Source organism: Micropterus dolomieu, linkage group LG07, assembly GCF_021292245.1.
Source record: "Micropterus dolomieu isolate WLL.071019.BEF.003 ecotype Adirondacks linkage group LG07, ASM2129224v1, whole genome shotgun sequence".
Lineage (NCBI taxonomy): Eukaryota > Metazoa > Chordata > Actinopteri > Centrarchiformes > Centrarchidae > Micropterus > Micropterus dolomieu.
Window position 1 is genome coordinate 25,759,164 of NC_060156.1, and position 18,840 is coordinate 25,778,003.

At 40.8% G+C, this 18,840-nt stretch overlaps 3 protein-coding genes across 5 annotated transcripts in view; 2 read left to right on the plus strand and 1 right to left on the minus strand.

Moving 5' to 3' along the window:
* Positions 1-2,945, plus strand: part of coq10b (coenzyme Q10B) — an 11,721-nt gene extending 8,776 nt beyond the window's left edge. Inside the window, exon 6 of the mRNA XM_046054999.1 lies at positions 14-2,945. The gene's annotated coding sequence lies outside the window, so the exon portion shown is untranslated. The remainder of the gene's footprint in view (positions 1-13) is intronic.
* A 1,096-nt stretch (positions 2,946-4,041) lies between these two features.
* hspd1 (heat shock 60 protein 1) lies at positions 4,042-11,689 on the minus strand. The gene is made up of 11 exons (XM_046053155.1): positions 11,537-11,689; positions 9,885-10,060; positions 9,413-9,748; positions 9,196-9,291; positions 9,015-9,108; positions 8,723-8,891; positions 8,179-8,278; positions 7,818-8,063; positions 7,545-7,719; positions 6,553-6,731; positions 4,042-5,348 (listed from the first exon to the last, which is right to left on the minus strand). Exons 2-11 carry the CDS (start codon positions 10,056-10,058, stop codon positions 5,178-5,180), a joined length of 1,740 nt encoding a protein of 579 aa, XP_045909111.1. The 5' UTR covers positions 10,059-10,060; positions 11,537-11,689; the 3' UTR covers positions 4,042-5,177.
* A 288-nt stretch (positions 11,690-11,977) lies between these two features.
* The window catches only part of LOC123973278 (MOB-like protein phocein), a 15,143-nt gene continuing 8,280 nt past the window's right edge, over positions 11,978-18,840 (plus strand). Inside the window, exons 1-4 of one of the 3 annotated variants that reach the window (XM_046053157.1) lie at positions 12,072-12,228; positions 14,475-14,630; positions 14,755-14,844; positions 14,930-15,143. In XM_046053157.1, coding sequence (XP_045909113.1) covers positions 12,226-12,228; positions 14,475-14,630; positions 14,755-14,844; positions 14,930-14,980 — 300 coding nt within the window. In that variant the 5' untranslated portion in view covers positions 12,072-12,225 and the 3' untranslated portion in view covers positions 14,981-15,143. Of the gene's footprint in view, positions 12,229-14,474; positions 14,631-14,754; positions 14,845-14,929; positions 15,144-17,037; positions 17,165-17,861; positions 17,925-18,840 lie in introns of those variants that run through there. The other 2 variants (XM_046053158.1, XM_046053156.1) reach the window with 2 other exon arrangements.

Sequence of the window (18,840 nt, forward strand, 5' to 3'; positions counted from 1 at the left end):
CACCCCCCCCCCCCCCCCCCCCCCCGCTGCACAAACACAGATACACAGACAAACACAATGCCCGATGCCAATGCCAGAGAGAAAAATGAGAGCGGAGTGTAGAGACAAAGTGGAGACTTCCTGTGTTCTAACTGAAAACTGCAGTGCCTTTCTCACAGCAGTGACCAAGTTTTATTCCCAGCTATTTCCTATCTCATCTTTTATAACTGATGCGGATCCACCACCTCATTTTCACCTTGGTGCTGAACACATGTGGACTTGTTTTCATTTCAGTTTTACACACGTCATCTCCATTATCAGAACTGAACAATCTGTGCCTGGTTATGAAACTGAGTTCACAGGTTACCAGTGTGTTCCCATGGAGGTGAAAACATGACCTAGCAGTCAGGATTGCTCAGGCGAGTATGTCATCACATCTGTAAACATTAGCACCACTCAGTAGTTATCTACACTGCTCTAACCAGTATTTTTGCTGCTACTAGTAGCAACCTGTTAATTGAAAAAGTTGCTGGAGGAAGATGCCGTGCTAATAATAATGTCTTCCTCTTTCCATCGAGGACCAGTGGAACAGGAAAAAAAATCGGTATCACAATATATTGTGATGCACTATCCATCAGCTATACCTGCTTATCCTTTCAAAGGGTCGCGGGGGGGCTGAGCCCAGCTGACATTGGGCGAGAGGCTAACCCTGGACAGGTGGCCAGACAAATATTGTGACACGCTCTTTTGCAATAGGACAGTGATGCCACATCCTGAATGCAGAGGTGTTTCCTTCCTATTCTGTTCTCTGGTATTTCAGCCATTTTCTTTTTCATGGTGACGTGTTTATAATGCCACTGTCTGTGTTTAAACAGGGTCACGCTGGACTCTGGGACACTTCAAATACAGAATATTTTTGATTCCTGCTTTGTTAAAGTAGTCTTTAAGCTTATACTCTATTTTTCTTTTCAGAGACTCAGATTTAGGATGTATAGTAGATGATTGTGTATCCCATATGTTGGGATACAAAAAAAACCCAATGCAGATGAGACTATTTGAAGTTGTCGGCGAGAAGGGAGTATTTTAAATCTGTGCAGATTTATTGTTAGGAAAACAATTGTGATTTCAGCAGTGAAGCTATCTGGCCATTGGGGACAATGAGCCGTGCAGAGACTTTGTGTGTCAGCCAGGTAATTTGCTTGTTCCAGGTGTACAGGTCCAACCGCAATCTCAAGGATCCTTTACCTGGGTCCCCAGGCGCAGGGCGACGTGCTTCCTCTGACCTGCATCGGATGCAAGTCGGTAGCTCAGTGGGAAAGGAGTACACTGTATTCAGGGAACGCTTGAAGTGATAAACAATACTTGTACTTGATTTGGAGTCGGGTGTGTTTACATCAATACGCTCCTTTCTCAGCAATGTGAAAGATGTGCTGAGTGTCGGTAAGAGTTATGAGTTGAAACACTCTCATTTTAATCTGATTAATCAGACCCCCCCCCCCCCCCCCCCCCCCCCCGGTTCATCGTTTTAGTCTATGAAATGTTGAAAAATATTGCAAAACTCTGCATTCGCAGTTTGTCAGAGGGCACGGTGATGTCTTCAGTTTGCTTGTTTGTAACTAACTAGTCTAAAACCTGGAGATATTTAATTTACTGTCATGTATGACAAAGGAAAACGGCACATTTGACAAGCTTGAACCAGAGAATGTTTGGCCATTTTGCTTGAAAAATGACTGAAAGCGATTATTAAAATAGTTGCAGCTGTAGGAGAGTTGGGAAATGGATCCATAGCTGAACAGAACTGTGAGACCACATCGCCCACAGTTATGTCAAGAGAGACCACAGCCATTTTATTTCTAACCCTGGGTCATTCAAACCCTGGTTATAGCAGTGCAGCATGCTAATGAGAATAGCTTGTTTATAATGACACATTTCTGAACCGTTGTGGTTCTTGGAAGCACATTGGGAATCAAGTTTACTGATCATGCTCGTCCCACGGGGAGGCAGAGGTAATTATTTTTGTAAGCTACAGATGATGTGATGATATAAGCGGCAATACCGACTAAGACCAGGGTCCAGATAGTATTAGTTAACACCTCGATGCCTTTCTGTGATATGTGAACTTGTGCTATGAAACTCCACGAGTCAAAGCAAAAGGAACGCAATGCAAGGTGACTAACACACAGTAACTCTGCCCTTTAATATTAGAAAGTATGCGGTGGTGAGACCTCCACCGTCTCACCACATACTCTACATTATAAGAATATATGTAAGAATAAAGGGCAGAGGCAGCTTAGGTTGTGAGTCACAGAGGATGTGTACAAATGACTGCAGATAGATGTACTAAATGTACTGTAAGCTATCAGGAATGCTCACCTGTTTTTAAAGGTGCAGAGCTTTTTATTTTGTTTTATTTCTCCGTAGGGAACGCTGTCTTTTTTTTCTTCTTTTTCTTAAAGTCACATAAATTAAGCTCTTGTCCTTATTAAGGGAGCAATGCTGTGCGACGAGACTTGCTAAATTGTAAGTGTGCAATATCAGCTGTTTTTAAATACAGCTATGAATACCCACTGTCAATATAAGGGCCCAAACGGGGCAGGTCACACACCGTGACCTGTCCTGTCAGTCAGGATGCTGTTTCAGTGAGGTATCTGCTGCCCTGAAAACCTTCACGATTCCAACTGTCCACCTACACCGCTCACAGAGTGCCTCCTGGCCTACTAGCAGAATATTTATCTTTTTATTTTGTAATTATTATTATACTCATTTTATCATATTTATTACTTAGTTTAAGTGTAAATACTGGTTTTAAAGATCCTGTAATACACTGCTTTTAAAGACAATGACTAAAGGGTTTGTGTGTTTTGTGAGATGAGGAAAGTGTAAATGATGTTTGTGTTGAATGACTTCAGAAATATATGTACCAACTGCATGATTTATAAACTTATTTTTTCAACAAACAAAAGAAACCTGACTGATGTTTGTTTTTTTTGGGGTGTATTTCTCAACACTGCTACAGAGCGGTTCATGCCCCCAGCTGACTGGAAAGGAATAGGGTCATCATGTGAGTGGTAAGAATAGACCTACCATGTCACAAGGGTTAGAAATGTCACTGCTGGTGAAAGGGCAAATTTGAGTTATTCCCTGTGCCCTTCTGACCTGCATTGTTGAAGAGTTGATAGATGAATGTAACATGCATGATACTAATTGGAAATAAGTCCCATTATTATTATTAGGGTTTCTATATATTAAACACAAAACAGATGGGTTTTTAATAGACTTCCAGAAACCATGAATGTACCAGGGCAGGTGTAGCTGGAACATAAAGTCCACTGAACAACTGTACTGGAGATCTTCAACTTGACTGATAATATCACATGATCTTCATTGACACGTGGAGTTACCAAGTTGTCATGGGATTGTTGAAGTTCAAACTTTTGGGGGGTTTTCCAGAGCACTTTGAAGACTAACTAGATCCTCATCAGCAGTTAAGAGTTGGCAGTCTTCCAGAGTTTTGTCATGTAATATAATCAAAAGCTGCGGTGAGATGGGTTTTTCAACTGCTGTTTGTCAATATAAAGTTTGAGCCACAAGGTAACATGAACAAGAAGTGCTTTAATCTCTACAAATCCTCGACAACTAGTAAACTCCGTCCTGCTGATGATCATGCATGATTGAAAGCTCCTGAACCGCTACCAAATGGACTACATCGGGTGATAATTTCATCAACTGCCGTGTCAGAGGTTAAGAATGATCTTTGAACCTGAGCTAATGAACATGTTAGTGAAAATAAGTGACGTAGCTGTGATAATTTCATTCATTTAGCAGACGCTTTTATCCAAAGCAACTTACAATTGCTATATGTGTCAGGTCGCATGGCTCTGGAGCAAATAGGGGTTTAGTGTCCTGCTCAGAGACACATTGGTGGATGGGTCACAGTGCAGGATTGAACCCAGGTCTCTCACACCAAAGGCATGTGCCTTATCCACTGGGCCATCACCACCCCCAAGCCAAGCCAATACTAAAGAATTGTTTTGAAAACAGAGGACCTGGATACCCAACAAATCTGAACAATTGAATTTATTAAATTAAAAAAAAGAAAATCACCATTAATCATCTACATTATACAAAACACGTTTTGAAATGATTACAGCCATTTTGCAAAATAATCCCGTGGAGAAGAAACACCATCTGTGTGTTTATTTTTATGAATACAACTGTATGTAATTTTGTTGCAGTTAAAGCAGTGTATGAGGGGAGACGTGCGAGCTCTCACACCGCACAAGGTCCAAAACTGGTTTGTAACTCGAGTAACACCCCCTGTCGAGACTCCTCCCCTCTCCCATAACAATCAGCCATATATACTGTGAAATCAATATTCAGCTGATGACCTAAAGGCTGAAGGTTAGACATAACGCTGCAGGCATGAAAATGACTCCTCTTAGACGTGAAAGCGCCAGACTCCTCAGTAAACATTATTGAACTTTTACATGGTTTTAAAACAGGCTCCCTGGTGATCCTCTGGTCATTTAGGCACTCTTCATCCAATTATGGTCGTCACGTACAAGGAGAGCAAGCGGCATCACCAGACATACAAAAGTCACAGAAAATGCTCAAAGCTCTGTAAGAAAATTGGTTTAATTAAATCAAATGACAGATTTTAGCCCACGTGATATTAGCTAGGGAACAAAACATGACATATATATAAAAAAAAAACAATTAACAAAATACTATGACAGAAATAAACAGTGACACAATCCTGGCTCTCGCTGAGGCCCTGCTCTCTTTGCGGTAATACAGAGCATCATCAACATGTATGTCTATCTAGGTTACTTTCTTCTTAGACCACTTTACTACCTCTTACAGAGATCAAATCTGTATGTTAATCTGTATAATTCTTCTGTTGAGTGTTTCACATGAGTTTTTTGCAGATGTTTGTTGATTGAACAGAGCCATGAGAATGGAGCAGAGGATTCTGGTGGCTTGATGGACTCCCATACTGGGGTGAAATGGGGCAGAGGGGCACAGAGTCAGGCGAGGCTGGCTTCTCCAAAAATCCAGACACAGCAGAGCAGCTCCAACATACTCATGGCCGGTCAGTCTGGGCAAAGTGTGGTGGAGGTGGGTGCAGGGTCTTATTCCTCAGCCACCCTCAGCACCACTCTGCCTATTAGTCTGTACAGCGAGTCAGCAGGGCTGGCTTAGAAACCCATGCCGCCGCCCATACCGCCCATGCCTCCCATGCCTCCCATTCCGCCCATGCCTCCTCCTGGCATCTCCTTCTCCTCCTTGGGCATCTCTGTGACTACGGCCTCAGCAGTGGACAGCAGAGATGCTACTCCTGCGGCATCCAACAGGGCTGTCCTCACCACCTGCAGAGGGAAGAGGTAAAGAGGTTACAGCATTTCCAACTGAGAGACTGATTAAACCATATGTTTAGAGCAACACTTCAGTTAAGTTTGCATTCAATCAGGGATGCAACTAATGGTAATTTTCCTCGTCGACTGGTCTTGTTACAGGAAATCATTTAATCGTTCAGTCTGATATAAAGGCTGTCCAAAACCCAGAAGATATTCAGTTTACAGAACGATATTGAACAAAAAGCAGCAAATCCTCACATCTGAGAAGCTGGAACCAGATAATATTTGGTGTTTTTTTTATTTTTTATTTTATGTATGACAAATTAATTGTCCATCGACAGATTAATGATAATTAGTTAATTGTTTCAGGACTAGAGAGAATAACTATGTGCCTTGATTGCATGGCTAACTCAATGTGAGGTTGAAGAATGATATAAATCTATTATTTCCAGATTATGTTTAGAGACAAAACATTAGAATTTCATAATTTATTAATCTTGTGTTGTTATTTTAAGCAAAATGCCCCCAAAAAATTGATGGTTAAGGCTCAAAAGTGAGAATGTTGCTTTTCTCAGTTATATAGGGCTGTAAATGGAATATCTTTGGGCTTTAGACTGTTAGACCTCAGAAAAAACAAGGCATTTAAAGACATCACACCTTGGACTCTAAGAAAACGTGATTTTGAACATTTCACTGTTTTCTGAAGATTTATAGACTAAACGATTCATTCACATTAGAGGTTTTAAAAAAACCCTGAAGATTTAGGCATTAGCTGCAGCCCCAAATTATTTTCCAATACCCTCCCCCCCAAAACTCAATCCTCAGTATCACATCACAGTATTATACATTTAATATAATTGTTCAAATATCATGATGTAGGTAGGCCTCAATGAAGACATTCATGGGATAATCAAGTTAATTTTAATGATGTAGCCAAAAATCACACTTTTCAACACAGGGGCTTTACAGTCTGAACGTGATGCCCTCTTAACCACTAAGGGGCAGTATTGACCCGGTTTAGATCTCTGACCCGGCTACAAAAGAAGAAACACTGATCTGTATGGGGGCATTTAGTGCTCACTAGAATACAGTGGACTCTTCTATAAATCTGCCTCTTATGGAGTCTCTTCTACATGAAGTTTACTGGAGTTGGGTCCAGCTGCCCCCCCTCCCCCGACCAGAAGCCTTTAAACACAACATCTGATCAGCACTGTACCTTGGTGGGGTCGATGATGCCCTTCTCCACCATGTTGACGTACTCTCCTCGCATGGCATCATAACCGAGCTCAGCCGATCCCTGCAGGATCTTCTCCACCACCAGCGATCCCTCCACACCTGCGTTCTTGGCGATGGTCATGGCTGGAATACGGAGCGCCCGCCTGATGATGTCCACACCTGTTTGGAACGGCAGTGATCGTTTAGTTTTCATCATCATGAAGAAGGATTTAGTATTAATATGTTATTAAACAAAATGAGTAAAGGTAAAGCGTAACTTAACAGTAAATCCATATCTTTCAAAGAAAAAAAGAAATTCAATGTTTCCCCTCAATAAATCAGTGAGGTACCCTGGATACTTTGCCCCCGACCTACAAGGCCACATCACACTCAAACCCCCCCCCCCCCGACATACTACAGTCAGTTGTCAGCATTGGACAGAGTGGAGTGTGCCACAGTGGCAGAAACACAGTACTGCTGCTACTACCACCTGTAAAGCTAGTATTTTACATGTTTAGGACTCATCTACATGAGCTGGATCAAATGGGATTTTTTTTTAATTTATTATTTGTGCTTCATTACAGGAGATAGTGATTTCCCACCACACTTTTGTCTCTTGCAAAAGCTGATAAAAAAAAAAAAACCCCAGCAGATTTCCTCAGTGTTTAACTTTACTTCCCCCTTTAGTAAATAATGAACTTGGACAGACTGCCTTCCACTCCTCTGCACTTTGATTTAGAGAATAAAACTTGAATGGGGCATCCTACTGGCCAACATTTAACTTTGTTTAGTGATGTCTTTGTCTCGGATGCTGTATGTCTTGTCCTGTTACATCTGATTATGTTTGGTTTTCTTTCTGCTGTACTCGGGCCTCTCTTGCAAAAGATCTTTATCACAATGAGATTACCCGATTAAATCAAGAATACATATAAAACCGGGCTGTTCAGTTGCTCTTTAAAGAAATATTAGTATAAATGCATGTGCTGTACTAACCGATCTTCTGGTCAGCATTGATGGCTTCGATGGTATCAAGCACTGGGATGCAGCGCAGGAGAGCGCAGCCTCCACCTGGTACGATACCCTCTTCCACAGCTGCCCGTGTGGCGTTCAGAGCGTCTGTCACACGGTCCTTTTTCTCATTCACTTCCACATCACTTGTTCCCCCGATCTGAAATAGAGAGCATGCATCACAACTTTGTTTTTATACAGCAAAACTAAAGTGATCAGCACTCGGTAACGTCTGCATTTCTGTTCGAGACGTCGTACCTTGAGTACAGCCACTCCATCAGACAGCTTGGCCAGCCTCTCGTTGAGTTTCTCCTTCTCATAGTCACTGGTGGTGTTCTCCAGCTGCTCCATGATCTCTGCTGCCCGCTTCTCCACTTCAGCCGGGCTGCCGCCTCCCTTCAGCAGCAAGGTGTCGTCTTTGGTAATCTGCACCTCGCCAACCTTTCCAAAGTCGTGAGCCTGGATGTCCTCGAGCGCCAGGCCCACAGCGTCATCTCCAAACACCTGAAGAAAGGAAAAGAAAAATGTTTAAAAACCAGTCACACCCTCAGATGTGCCTCCAAATGTAACTTGAGTTTTATACAGAAAATCTCAGTTACATGAATAGGAGTAGACTTACAGTGCCTCCGGTGGCGACTGCCATATCCCTCAGCTGATTCTTCCTGTTGTCTCCAAAGCCAGGGGCTTTAACAGCTACCACCTGAAGCCCAACCTTGAGCCTGCAAATTAAGATGTTAAATATTCACTACTTTTTTTAGTTCTTATTCCAACAATGTTTTTAATGTAATATTATCTGCAATCTAGTAAACCTTGTAAGGCTATTCATGGCCTGGTTCCTGATTACATTATAGATATTTTAACTCCTTATGAGCATTCTTGTGGTCTAAGATCTTCTGACAGGGGCCTCTTGTCTATTCCTGTATCCAGACTAAAAACAAAAGGTGACCGAGCATTTGCTGTCAGGGCCCCGAGGCTCTGGAACAACCTGCCTGAGGAAATTAGGCTGGCAGGGTCTGAGTCATTTTATTGATTCATCTTTCCTGATGTCCTGCGGATCATATTTGTTATACTCCGATCTAATTTGTACTCTGTTTTGATAAGTACCATTTAAATAAAGCCTACTACTACGCTGGTTAAATTGGGGTCAGGAAACAAACATGTACCTGTTGAGAACCAAGGTGCTGAGGGCCTCTCCATCCACATCCTCAGCTATAATCACCAGCGGTTTGCGGTGCTGGTTGGCAATCTCCAAGGCTGGCACGATGCTCTGGACACTGGAGATCTTCTTCTCACTGAGCAGCAGGTAGGCGTCCTGGAACTCACACTTCTGGCCTGGAAACAGCGGTAACAGATTTATCGTAGAATTTCTTTACAGGTACATATGAAGGACAAGCTCAGCTTGATGTGTGGTTTAACAAACAGGTGGAGTTATTCAGCCTGTGTGAGCAGCCTTACCTTTGGAAGTGTTGATGAAGTAAGGGGAGATGTAGCCGCGGTCGAACTTCATACCCTCAATGATCTCCAGCTCATCGTGCAGAGTCTTCCCATCCTGAGATGTAAAACATGTACTGATTACGTCACTTCTCATAACCCAACGTATAAGTCTTATACCTGTACGTTTCATTCTGAAACTAACCTTGACAGTAATGACTCCCTTGCGGCCAACTTTCTTCATGGCATTGGATATGATGGTACCGATCTCCACGTCTCCATTGGCTGAGATTGTAGCAACCTTAATGATATTTTAAAAAGGAAATTATTATAAAAGGCATTTCATAAAAATAAAAAAAAAATTCAAGATGTTACGTAGCATTTGATCGTTTCTATGAATTCACTACTAAAATCGTGTTTACCTGTGCGATCTCCTCAGGGGTTGTGACCGGTTTGGAGAGCCTTTTCAGCTCATTGATGACAGTTTCTACAGCCATCATGACTCCACGGCGGATCTCCACAGGGTTGGCGCCTTTACTGATGCTGTCGAAGCCCTCCTTGGCAATAGCACGGGCCAACACTGTGGCGGTGGTAGTGCCGTCCCCGGCCTCCTCGTTTGTGTTGTTGGCCACATCCTGCACCAACTTGGCGCCGATGTTCTTGTACTTGTCCTTCAGCTCGATGCTCTTGGCCACAGTCACACCATCCTTGGTGACCTTAGGGCTTCCCCAGCTCTGCTCAATGATGACAGTGCGACCCTGCAGACAGAAAGCCATGAGATACATAGCTCTGCGACATGGGACTCAGCAAGTTCAACATTACATCTTGGGTTAACACCAAATGAGTTACAACCCAGCCATTGGATTCAATGTATATATCGAAACCGCTAAATACCTTTGGGCCCATGGTGACAGCCACAGCATCAGCCAGCAGGTCCACCCCCTGCAGCATGAGGGCACGAGCATCAGCTCCGAACTTCACATCCTTGGCATAGGCTCGCGTAAGGTGAGGAGCCAGCGCCCTGCACACAGGCCTCACCTGCTTCATGACTGTTGGTAAACGAAACATCTCTACGGACAAAAAAAAGACAGGGATTTTATTCAACAGGTCCGACACTACATCTTTCATTAATAATCCCAAGAGGCGCCCGATTAATTATAAGGCTGCATGTTCATGTCACAAGAATATTATACACATCAGAATTTAGATGCAGTGAGTGGAGGCAAAGTACACCTAAATAATTATCCTTTTCATCCTTCTACAGGAGGACAGATTATGTGTTTCAAAGGGCAACTGTGCCCCTAGTGGTCACTGGTAGTATGACGTGCAACAAGTGAATGAATGAACCTCCACTTTTTCCAGAGTTCAAGTCACCTTGTACTATATGTATATATTTATTTTTCAGACCACATATCCAAGTGGTCCTGTCAGGGCAGCATTTTTTTTTCTAAACAGTCAGTTATTTTCTTAGTTATTCCATGATAAATTGGGTGAACTAATCCTTTAATAGATAACTTTAATGGCATTTTGGTTAGGGCAAAAGTTAAGGACAAGATGGACCTGAATTTCTTATCTTCAGAGTTTAACATAGATGGACATGTCGAAAAATGTATAGTCATTTAATGGTTAAAAAAAATGCCTATCACCAGACCCCAAAGGGTCATCTTCATATTGTTCTTGTCTCTGACTAACAGTCCAAAGCCCACAGATATTAAACTGACATTAATATAACACAGGGAAAATTAGTCACTTCATACATCTGAAACAAAATGTTTAGCAGCTTTTGCTTGATTATTATTATTGTTTTTAAAAAGGTTAAATTCTCAGAAATCCCATATTAAAGAGATAATTTGCCTGTGGCCTTAACCCAAACCCCCTCAGGAAAAAAACCCCCCAAAAAAATACTCCCTTGTTGAGCTTTCCAATCCACTCAAACACTGATCTTTAAATGTATATAGAAATCATAAATGATCAGATTTGTATTTATATTTGCCTTGATCGTGACTGGATTATACCCCCCAACCCAAACAGGTTCCTGGTTACCCCACGTGTGCTCTTCAGGTCGTGCGTCACAAGGTCAAATTGTAAAAAAGCATGTGCGGAACTGCCTCCACCATCCCTAATGAGTGACCATCACACTATCCGCAAAGCTCTGATGAAATACACGTGTAACTGACAATTAATTCCCATCAATGAGTCTTCTTGCATTGCTAATCAGGTAGCAGTAGCACGCATGTAGAGTTTGACTTCATTTAGGGAGGATTTCATCAGCCCGACACGAGACGTTCCTGACTAAATTAAATTAAGTACACGTCCAAGATTCAATAGCTATCTTACAGAAATTATTCCCCAGCTAGTAAAACTCTGCACTGACATTTTAGCCCGCATGTCCTTGCAGATCCGAAGAAAAATCTTTGAGCTAGGGAGCAAATTTAAGCTAAGTTAGCATTTCTAAAAAGTGTTACCTCCCATGAGCTACAATAAATATCCTGTAATATCAGCCAAATAGCTTTAAAAGACTAATATATTTAAATGTCAGCACTTACTTGTAAGGTAAAGTAGCTGCTACAAGGTCTGCAAGACGGAATGATCGATTAATGACTGACCGAGAGGACAGCAGTGTGGTGTAACTGAGAGACAGGACTGCACATGGCCTATCACATCCGGGTAATATACCGGCACGCCCCGGACTATGAATAACGACAAACTATTTTAACTAGCGGGCTTTTATTAAAATCTTTGATCGAATAAGCACATTTGCTATATAGGCTCACATTTATCTATAACATGGCGTTGTAATATATTTGTACACATAGTTGTTTAATAATTTTATAATTCAGAACATATGTCAGTGCTCGTTCCCGGGCGGACGTTTCTAGAATTTTCTCGTGAGCCATTGGAGGAAAAAAACAAAGGTCAAAGTTGACATTGTGCAACATTGCACCGACTTAAATTGCGTGAAAAAAGAGAGAAATTACCCCCAAAATACAGTTTATATTTATAAATCTGTCACATTTAACAAACTGTGTAAGTTGTAAAGACGTGTTTTTGCTCTTTGCTTCGCTTTAGGTGTACTAGAAGTTTCTGTTAGGCAGTCAAGTTCAGAACAGGTAGTACGCATGCGCACACTCATTCTGGATATTTCCTCACGTGGAGAGAGTCCCCTCTTTAGTGTGTCACGAAGAAACCGGGGTGCAGCTTCACGTCGATTCTCTCAGACCGCTCCCTTCCAGACATGGTAAGAAACTGTTGGTATATACCATGAAAATGTTTTCTAGACCGCTAGCGGATAATTGATCAGGCTTCTTCACGTGGCTGCTAAGTTATCGTTAACGTTAGCTAACGTTACATTAAACATCGACTCACAAGGTCACGCCGGGTGTGAAGGGAGCATATGCTAAACCTTGTGCATATTTATCTTGTAATATACTGTAACTGGAGAAACCTTTAACAGTAGAGGAGTTGTGTATATGTAGTAATGTTAAACTTGCATGTGCAACAACAGGCTCACTGTTAGCTGACACTTTTTCCTGCACTCTGACCGAGTACGAGTTGGGTTTTCTATCATGAAACGGGACATCTGGGACCCAACAGATGTGCAGTGAAATTAATATTATAGTTAACGTTACAGTTGGCTGATTCTGACATCCATCCCTGCTGCAGCTACATGTGGATGAATAAAGTGTGTCATTGCATCAGACACGACCAGTATCCAGACTAGTTTGGTGCTGTTGTGTTTTTTTTTTTTAAATTAAAACTGTCTCATTGTTGCCTTGTTAGTCAGATTAAAAAGTCTTATTGCAGTATGCATGCCCTTGGTCAATGGAAAATGTGAATTACATGCGCGTTTAAACTACTTCCGGCTTCCGATACGTAAACTCTGACCTCATGACGTACCCGTGCGTAGCATTCTTAAGATCAGCGCAGCAGAAATATTTATTTATTATAGCAACTTATTGTGCTGTAACTCTGTTAATATTCTTTACAAACTGTAGATGATAAATGCATAATAATGCGTGATTTCACTAGAGTAGAAGTATAGCGGAATAAATAGGGCTGGGCAACAAAACATTAATAATTATCGCGATATAATTTTCCTCTAACAATATAATAAATGTTCAATAAATGTTAGATTTAATGCATTCGAATCATGAATGAATAAGCACTTCATCTTTCTATTAAGGTATTGATTTTGTTGAAGATAAAAAGGTACAGAAAATTTAAATTATTTCACCCATGCATATTTGTTGAAAAAAGATCTTATTTTGAATGCTCTCCCTCAAATTTGTGAAGTAATCCACTGTTTGGCATCAAGTGTTTGTTCTGACCATAGTTTTAAAGTGGTTTCTTCAACTTTCACTCAGGAGCAAAAATCAGTCTTTAAACTTGAAAGAAGTAATGATTTGACATTGATCCATATAATTATTGATATTGAATGACATTACATTTTTTATCGTAAAAACATTTTTGGCTTATCTCCCAGCCCTAAGAATAAATATCTTAAAATCTGCAGGATGAGAACAGTTCATGCAGCTGACAGTTAGAAAATGTGAGGTTAATAATCATCTTATGCAACTTGTACCGCCTCCATAAAGTCCTGCAGGGAGAACCTTCTGGAAAACTGGCCAAATTGGCCTTGTATGTTATCTTGTAGTGTTAAAAACCTGGAGGACATTGCCGCTCAAGGCCTCAAGGCTGTTATCAATGCTTAGTGTTTGTAACTGGATTTTTGCAACTGGAACTGACTCCCTAAAATTCTAATTTGCCTCTGAAGTTATCGTCAAAGTATTTCACCAGCAGTCCTTGTCCTTTGCTGCCTCTGCTTAAACCACTCACAGTGAATAAGTAACTCTTCCTCCTTGTTTAGCCATCTACTGAATCTGATCAGTCAACAACCTGTCCTTTGTCTCCCCCCCCCCCCCCCCCCCCCCCAACCCCCACCACCCCCCCCCCCCCCCCCCCCCCTTTTAACTCCCACCACCTCTTTGCCAAACAACCTTCAGCCCAAGGTTACTCGTACATCTGCTGTCACCAGTCTGTTGGCAGCTGGTGTGTTAAATCTTTATAAAGCTGCAGTCCTACACATTTATGTGCTGCTTGTGACTTTAGACGTTGCTGGAAATATTTGCTGCTATAATGAAGAAATGCTGACTTCCATTACGCTGAGCTTTTGCAATAATTGACTTCACAAAGGCAGCTTCTGTGGAAACGCTGCCCCACCCCCTAATGAATCATTCCTGTATTTTAGTTGGTTTAACTAAACCCGGAGCTTGTGCATTTTGAAGTGTAGTTGAAGAGTTGTTAAATTATATAGCAGCAGCTCACTGCTTTTGGATTTTGGGTAACACAAGCTCTGACTCAAGACGGCCCCCTTGTGGTATTATTGGGTTCTCTCTAATCAAGGCTACATTCGCTGGTGTAACAAAAGTCAAATGTCATTTGATAGTAATTTATATTATTTCCTCTCTTTGTATTCACTTGCAGGCCTTCAGAAAATTCCTCCCCTTGTTCGACCGGGTGCTGGTGGAGCGCTTCACTGCAGAGACGGTAACGAAGGGGGGCATCATGCTGCCGGAGAAGTCTCAAGGCAAAGTGCTGCAGGCCACCGTTGTGGCAGTAGGACCTGGCTCTGTAAATCAGGTGATGACCTATTCTCTGCCTTGTACCAGAGCACATTTTCTGGGGGAAACATTAGAGATACAAAGCTGCTACGAGGAATGTGGGGTTTTACAGACGACTAACGTTTTGACTTTTTCTTTTCTAGAAGGGGAACTTGCAGCCAGTCAGTGTGAAGGTTGGAGAGAAAGTACTCCTCCCAGAATACGGTGGAACTAAAGTCAGTCTGGAGGACAAGGTGCGGTACAGTTTACTTTCTGAATCAGTTGTATCCTTTTGTGCCTTCATTGGTTAATTCCTTGTTTTCTTATTCTATGCTGTAGGAATACTTCCTGTTCCGTGATGGAGATATCCTTGGTAAATACGTCGAATGAGTCTTCGTAGTTTTGTTGCTGTAGATCATGTCAAGTCCTTGTCATCATCCCCAAGAGAAGAAATTAAGTTGCCTCTTTCATGTCTGTTTTTTTTCTCATTTCTATGTTATTACAATTGTAAATAATTCACATTTTGTTAAAATAATAAAGGTGAACTGTTGAATTTTTGTCTCAGTCTACAGTTGAATACTTTAAAGTCAAGGTTCACTTACTGGCCTTTTCTGTAGCTTTTGACTGCATCCCACGGCCATCGTCAGTGAGTAGAACTTGCTTACTGTTAAGACTAGATGAACGCCACATGCGATAGATAAATCAGAAACGGACATGACTTGCAAAGATAGATAGTGCACAGTTGAGGACAATCAGATTTTGTGAGCATGAGGTAGGTGGATATGAGATACAGTGTATATACAATATGTACAGCTACTAAATTAAAAAATTCAGTATTAGTCATTAAATTCACTGTTGCACAGGGATTGTTCCTAATAATGTGTGCCTGGAGTGCACTGCTGATCAGAGTGAATAAAAATAGTTTTTCTGTTTATATTCTAGTGTTCCATTACATATAAGTAATTTTTATTTAAATAAATGTAAGTATTTTAATCGTGTGCACGTGTATCAGTCACAGCGGCAGAGTACATTTCCATAATTATGCTTGCATACTTGGTACCATATCTGGTTTATGAGAACCAGACGAGAAGATATTTTAACACTATATTGAAGTTAAATGCTGATATATATGAGAAAATTTTGAGCATTAAACAATCTCCTTATTCTGGAGATGTTTTCTGCGTCAGTTTATGGTGGAATATTCAGGTTGCAGGTGACAATGCAAAATATATAAAAATATAACAGAATATAATGCAGTGGTCAGTAGCTTGTCTATACGTTGCCAAGTTGCTTTTTTTTCCGACAATACACATTTGTTTATTCTATATTTAAATTGCATGTTTTCTCATTGTGCACATAAACCTTTCTCAAAGCATTTTCATTTGTTATTTAACATTTCTTGGTGCAAGCTGTTATCCAGTTTAACAGTTTTTAACAAATGCTTCCAAAAACGCCTCCTCAGTGTAAATGACACCTATGATTATAAGTAGGGCTGGGCGATATATCCAAAAATGTTATCGCAATAGGAAATTTCACATCATCCAATATCGATAATTATCACAAAAAATATCAAGTCAAATTTCTTTCACGTTTAAATGCTTAATGCTCTTGAATGAAAGTTGAAGAAATCAGATGGTTAATTGTGGTTTTAAACTTTTCCTTATGGTCAGAACAAACACATGATGCCAAACAGTGTCTTTCCCCCAAAAAAATCTTAATGTAAACAATGAGTGTTCAAATGAATTAAATCAAACATTTATTAAACCTCTATTGAAAATATGTTATATTGTTATTGAGGAAAATTATATTGCGATAATTATATCGTTATTGTGTCATTGCCAATCCCTAATTAAACTACAATATGAGCAAATTTGCACTTAGTTCATCTTAACCCTCTACTGCATAGCGTTGCCATCAGGCAACATATTACTTTTTTGGATCTCACAGCTACCCACAGATTTTTTTTTTAAATGTATATATTTGACATTGATCATGACATGTCAGAAGGCAATGAGATGGTCAAATTGATATGATGCAGTTGTGTGTTTTTGTGTATGTGCTTGTGTAGCATCATCATTACATATTTTGTGGTCAAATATATATCTAAATAAGTAGTCAGTCAGACTAGTTTTTATTCTCATTCAAATCCTACATTGCACAAAGATTTTGCAAATCTGAGAACAGTCTGGAGAAGAAGCCAATGGTGGGATATTAAGGGAAATAATTTTCAATTGAACCAAGTACCAGTTCCTAACAAATTTTGAGAAAGTATTTCATTTTTCTTTGTGACTTAAAACAATTACTGCATATTATACCATAAAATCTGCTGGGGGGGGGTAATTGTTAATTTATTATCTCAAATCTACCAGAAAATAGGATAAAATAAAACATAATTCATACAGTAGAGTACAGTAAAATGTACTGTAAAAAACTGTCTGCCCTTTCGTGTTCAGGACACATCCGAGTCCGCTGCTACAACACAGCTGCTGACGAACATCCGGGTATTCTGTCGAGATGGTCATGGCGGAGGGTACTGCAGTTCTCAGGAGGAATCGGCCTGGAACCAAGGCGAAGGTGCGTTTCTCCGCTGCAGGAATACTTCAACATTACTCCAAATGCGTCCCTACAGCTCTGCGATGCCGCCTCATTCGAGTGGGGTTATTCCTCTACGCGTCTTTTGTCGACAACTTGGTCGCAGGCAACATTTAGTCTGGGCCTGACCTGGAAATGACCAGCTTGCTTAGCTACCGTTAGCCGTTGCTCCGGTCTAGTTCCTGAAGTAACGTTAAATGACTAGGGGGGTTTAATCTACATTTCGAGGCCCTGCATGACAATCGTATGATGCTAACATAATCAAATACCCAATTTAATCACTTGAGTTCACACACGATCGTCAAACGCACACCGTGTCTAACTTATAACCCAGCTTTAGCGTTAATGCTACCAAGTTAGCAGTTTGCAGGAAGCAGTCGCACCCCAGCTGACGTTACCTAAATATAGCTAGCGCCAGGCTAGCTTCGTAACGTTAGCTGTGAGGAACGTAGGAATCAGAATTGCTGCCAACTTTAATAAAGTCTCTGAGCAAAGCTTTGCTTGTGATCAAACTTCAAATCGTTTACGCCGTATGTCATTTGTCATATCTGTTGTAACGTTTCCTGAATCCTGTTGAGTTAGCGACAGGTGACAGCTGTGTGTTAGCATTGTTTGTGCTACAAGACTAGCTTTGTGCACTTATGAGTGAAGACTAAAATTATCCTCCCTCCATGTGTAGGATTTCTACAACTGGCCGGATGAATCATTTGAAGAGATGGACAGCACCCTGGCTGTCCAACAGGTGTGTTGTCATCATTGTGTGTGTGTGTGTGTAGACTCCCGGAAGTGCATGCTGTTACTGTTTTTATTAATTGAGTCTAGGTAATAACTGGGCATAATTGATGAAATCATTTAATTTGATGGTATGTATGATACATGGGAGTCTTTTTTACATATTATTATCTCTAAGCAGTGAGCAACATTAGCACCAGCCACCAGCCAAATGCTGTTAAAATATGCAGATGTCTGGTAGATTTACTTCACTCACCAGCCAAAAAAACAATGGTAATCTATCGAGTGTCTGGTACAGACACTAGGCATTCACTAGCCATTTGGCAGGTGGATAAAACAGTAAATTTTGCGCCTTGTCTCGGAGTATAAACAATCATTTGTAGATCAGTATGATGGCCAGGCTAAGTTCAGAAAAGTTTAAGTTCATATATTTTCCTAGGTGTGTCTTTTGACAATATCAACTTTCTTTCAGACAAATAGGTCCATATCAGTAAAATAAAATGAGAGACGATACAAGGAGACACAGTACAGAAATACAGTGGGTACGGAAAGTATTCAGCCCCTTTAAATTTTTCACTCTGTTTCATTGCAGCCATTTTCCAGAAATCAAAAAAGTTCATTTTATTTCTCAGTAATGTACACTCAGCACCCCATCTTGACAGAAAAAAACAGAAATGTAGAAATTTTTGCAAATTTATTAAAGAAAAACTGAAATATCACATGGTCATAAGTATTCAGACCCTTTGCTCAGTATTTAGTAGAAGCACCCTTTTGATCTAATACAGCCATGAGTCGTTTTGGGAAAGATGCAACAAGTTTTTCACATCTGGATTTGGGTATCCTCTGCCATTCCTCCTTGCAGATCCTCTCCAGTTCTGTCAGGTTGGATGGTAAACGTTGGTGGACAGCCATTTTCAGGTCTCTCT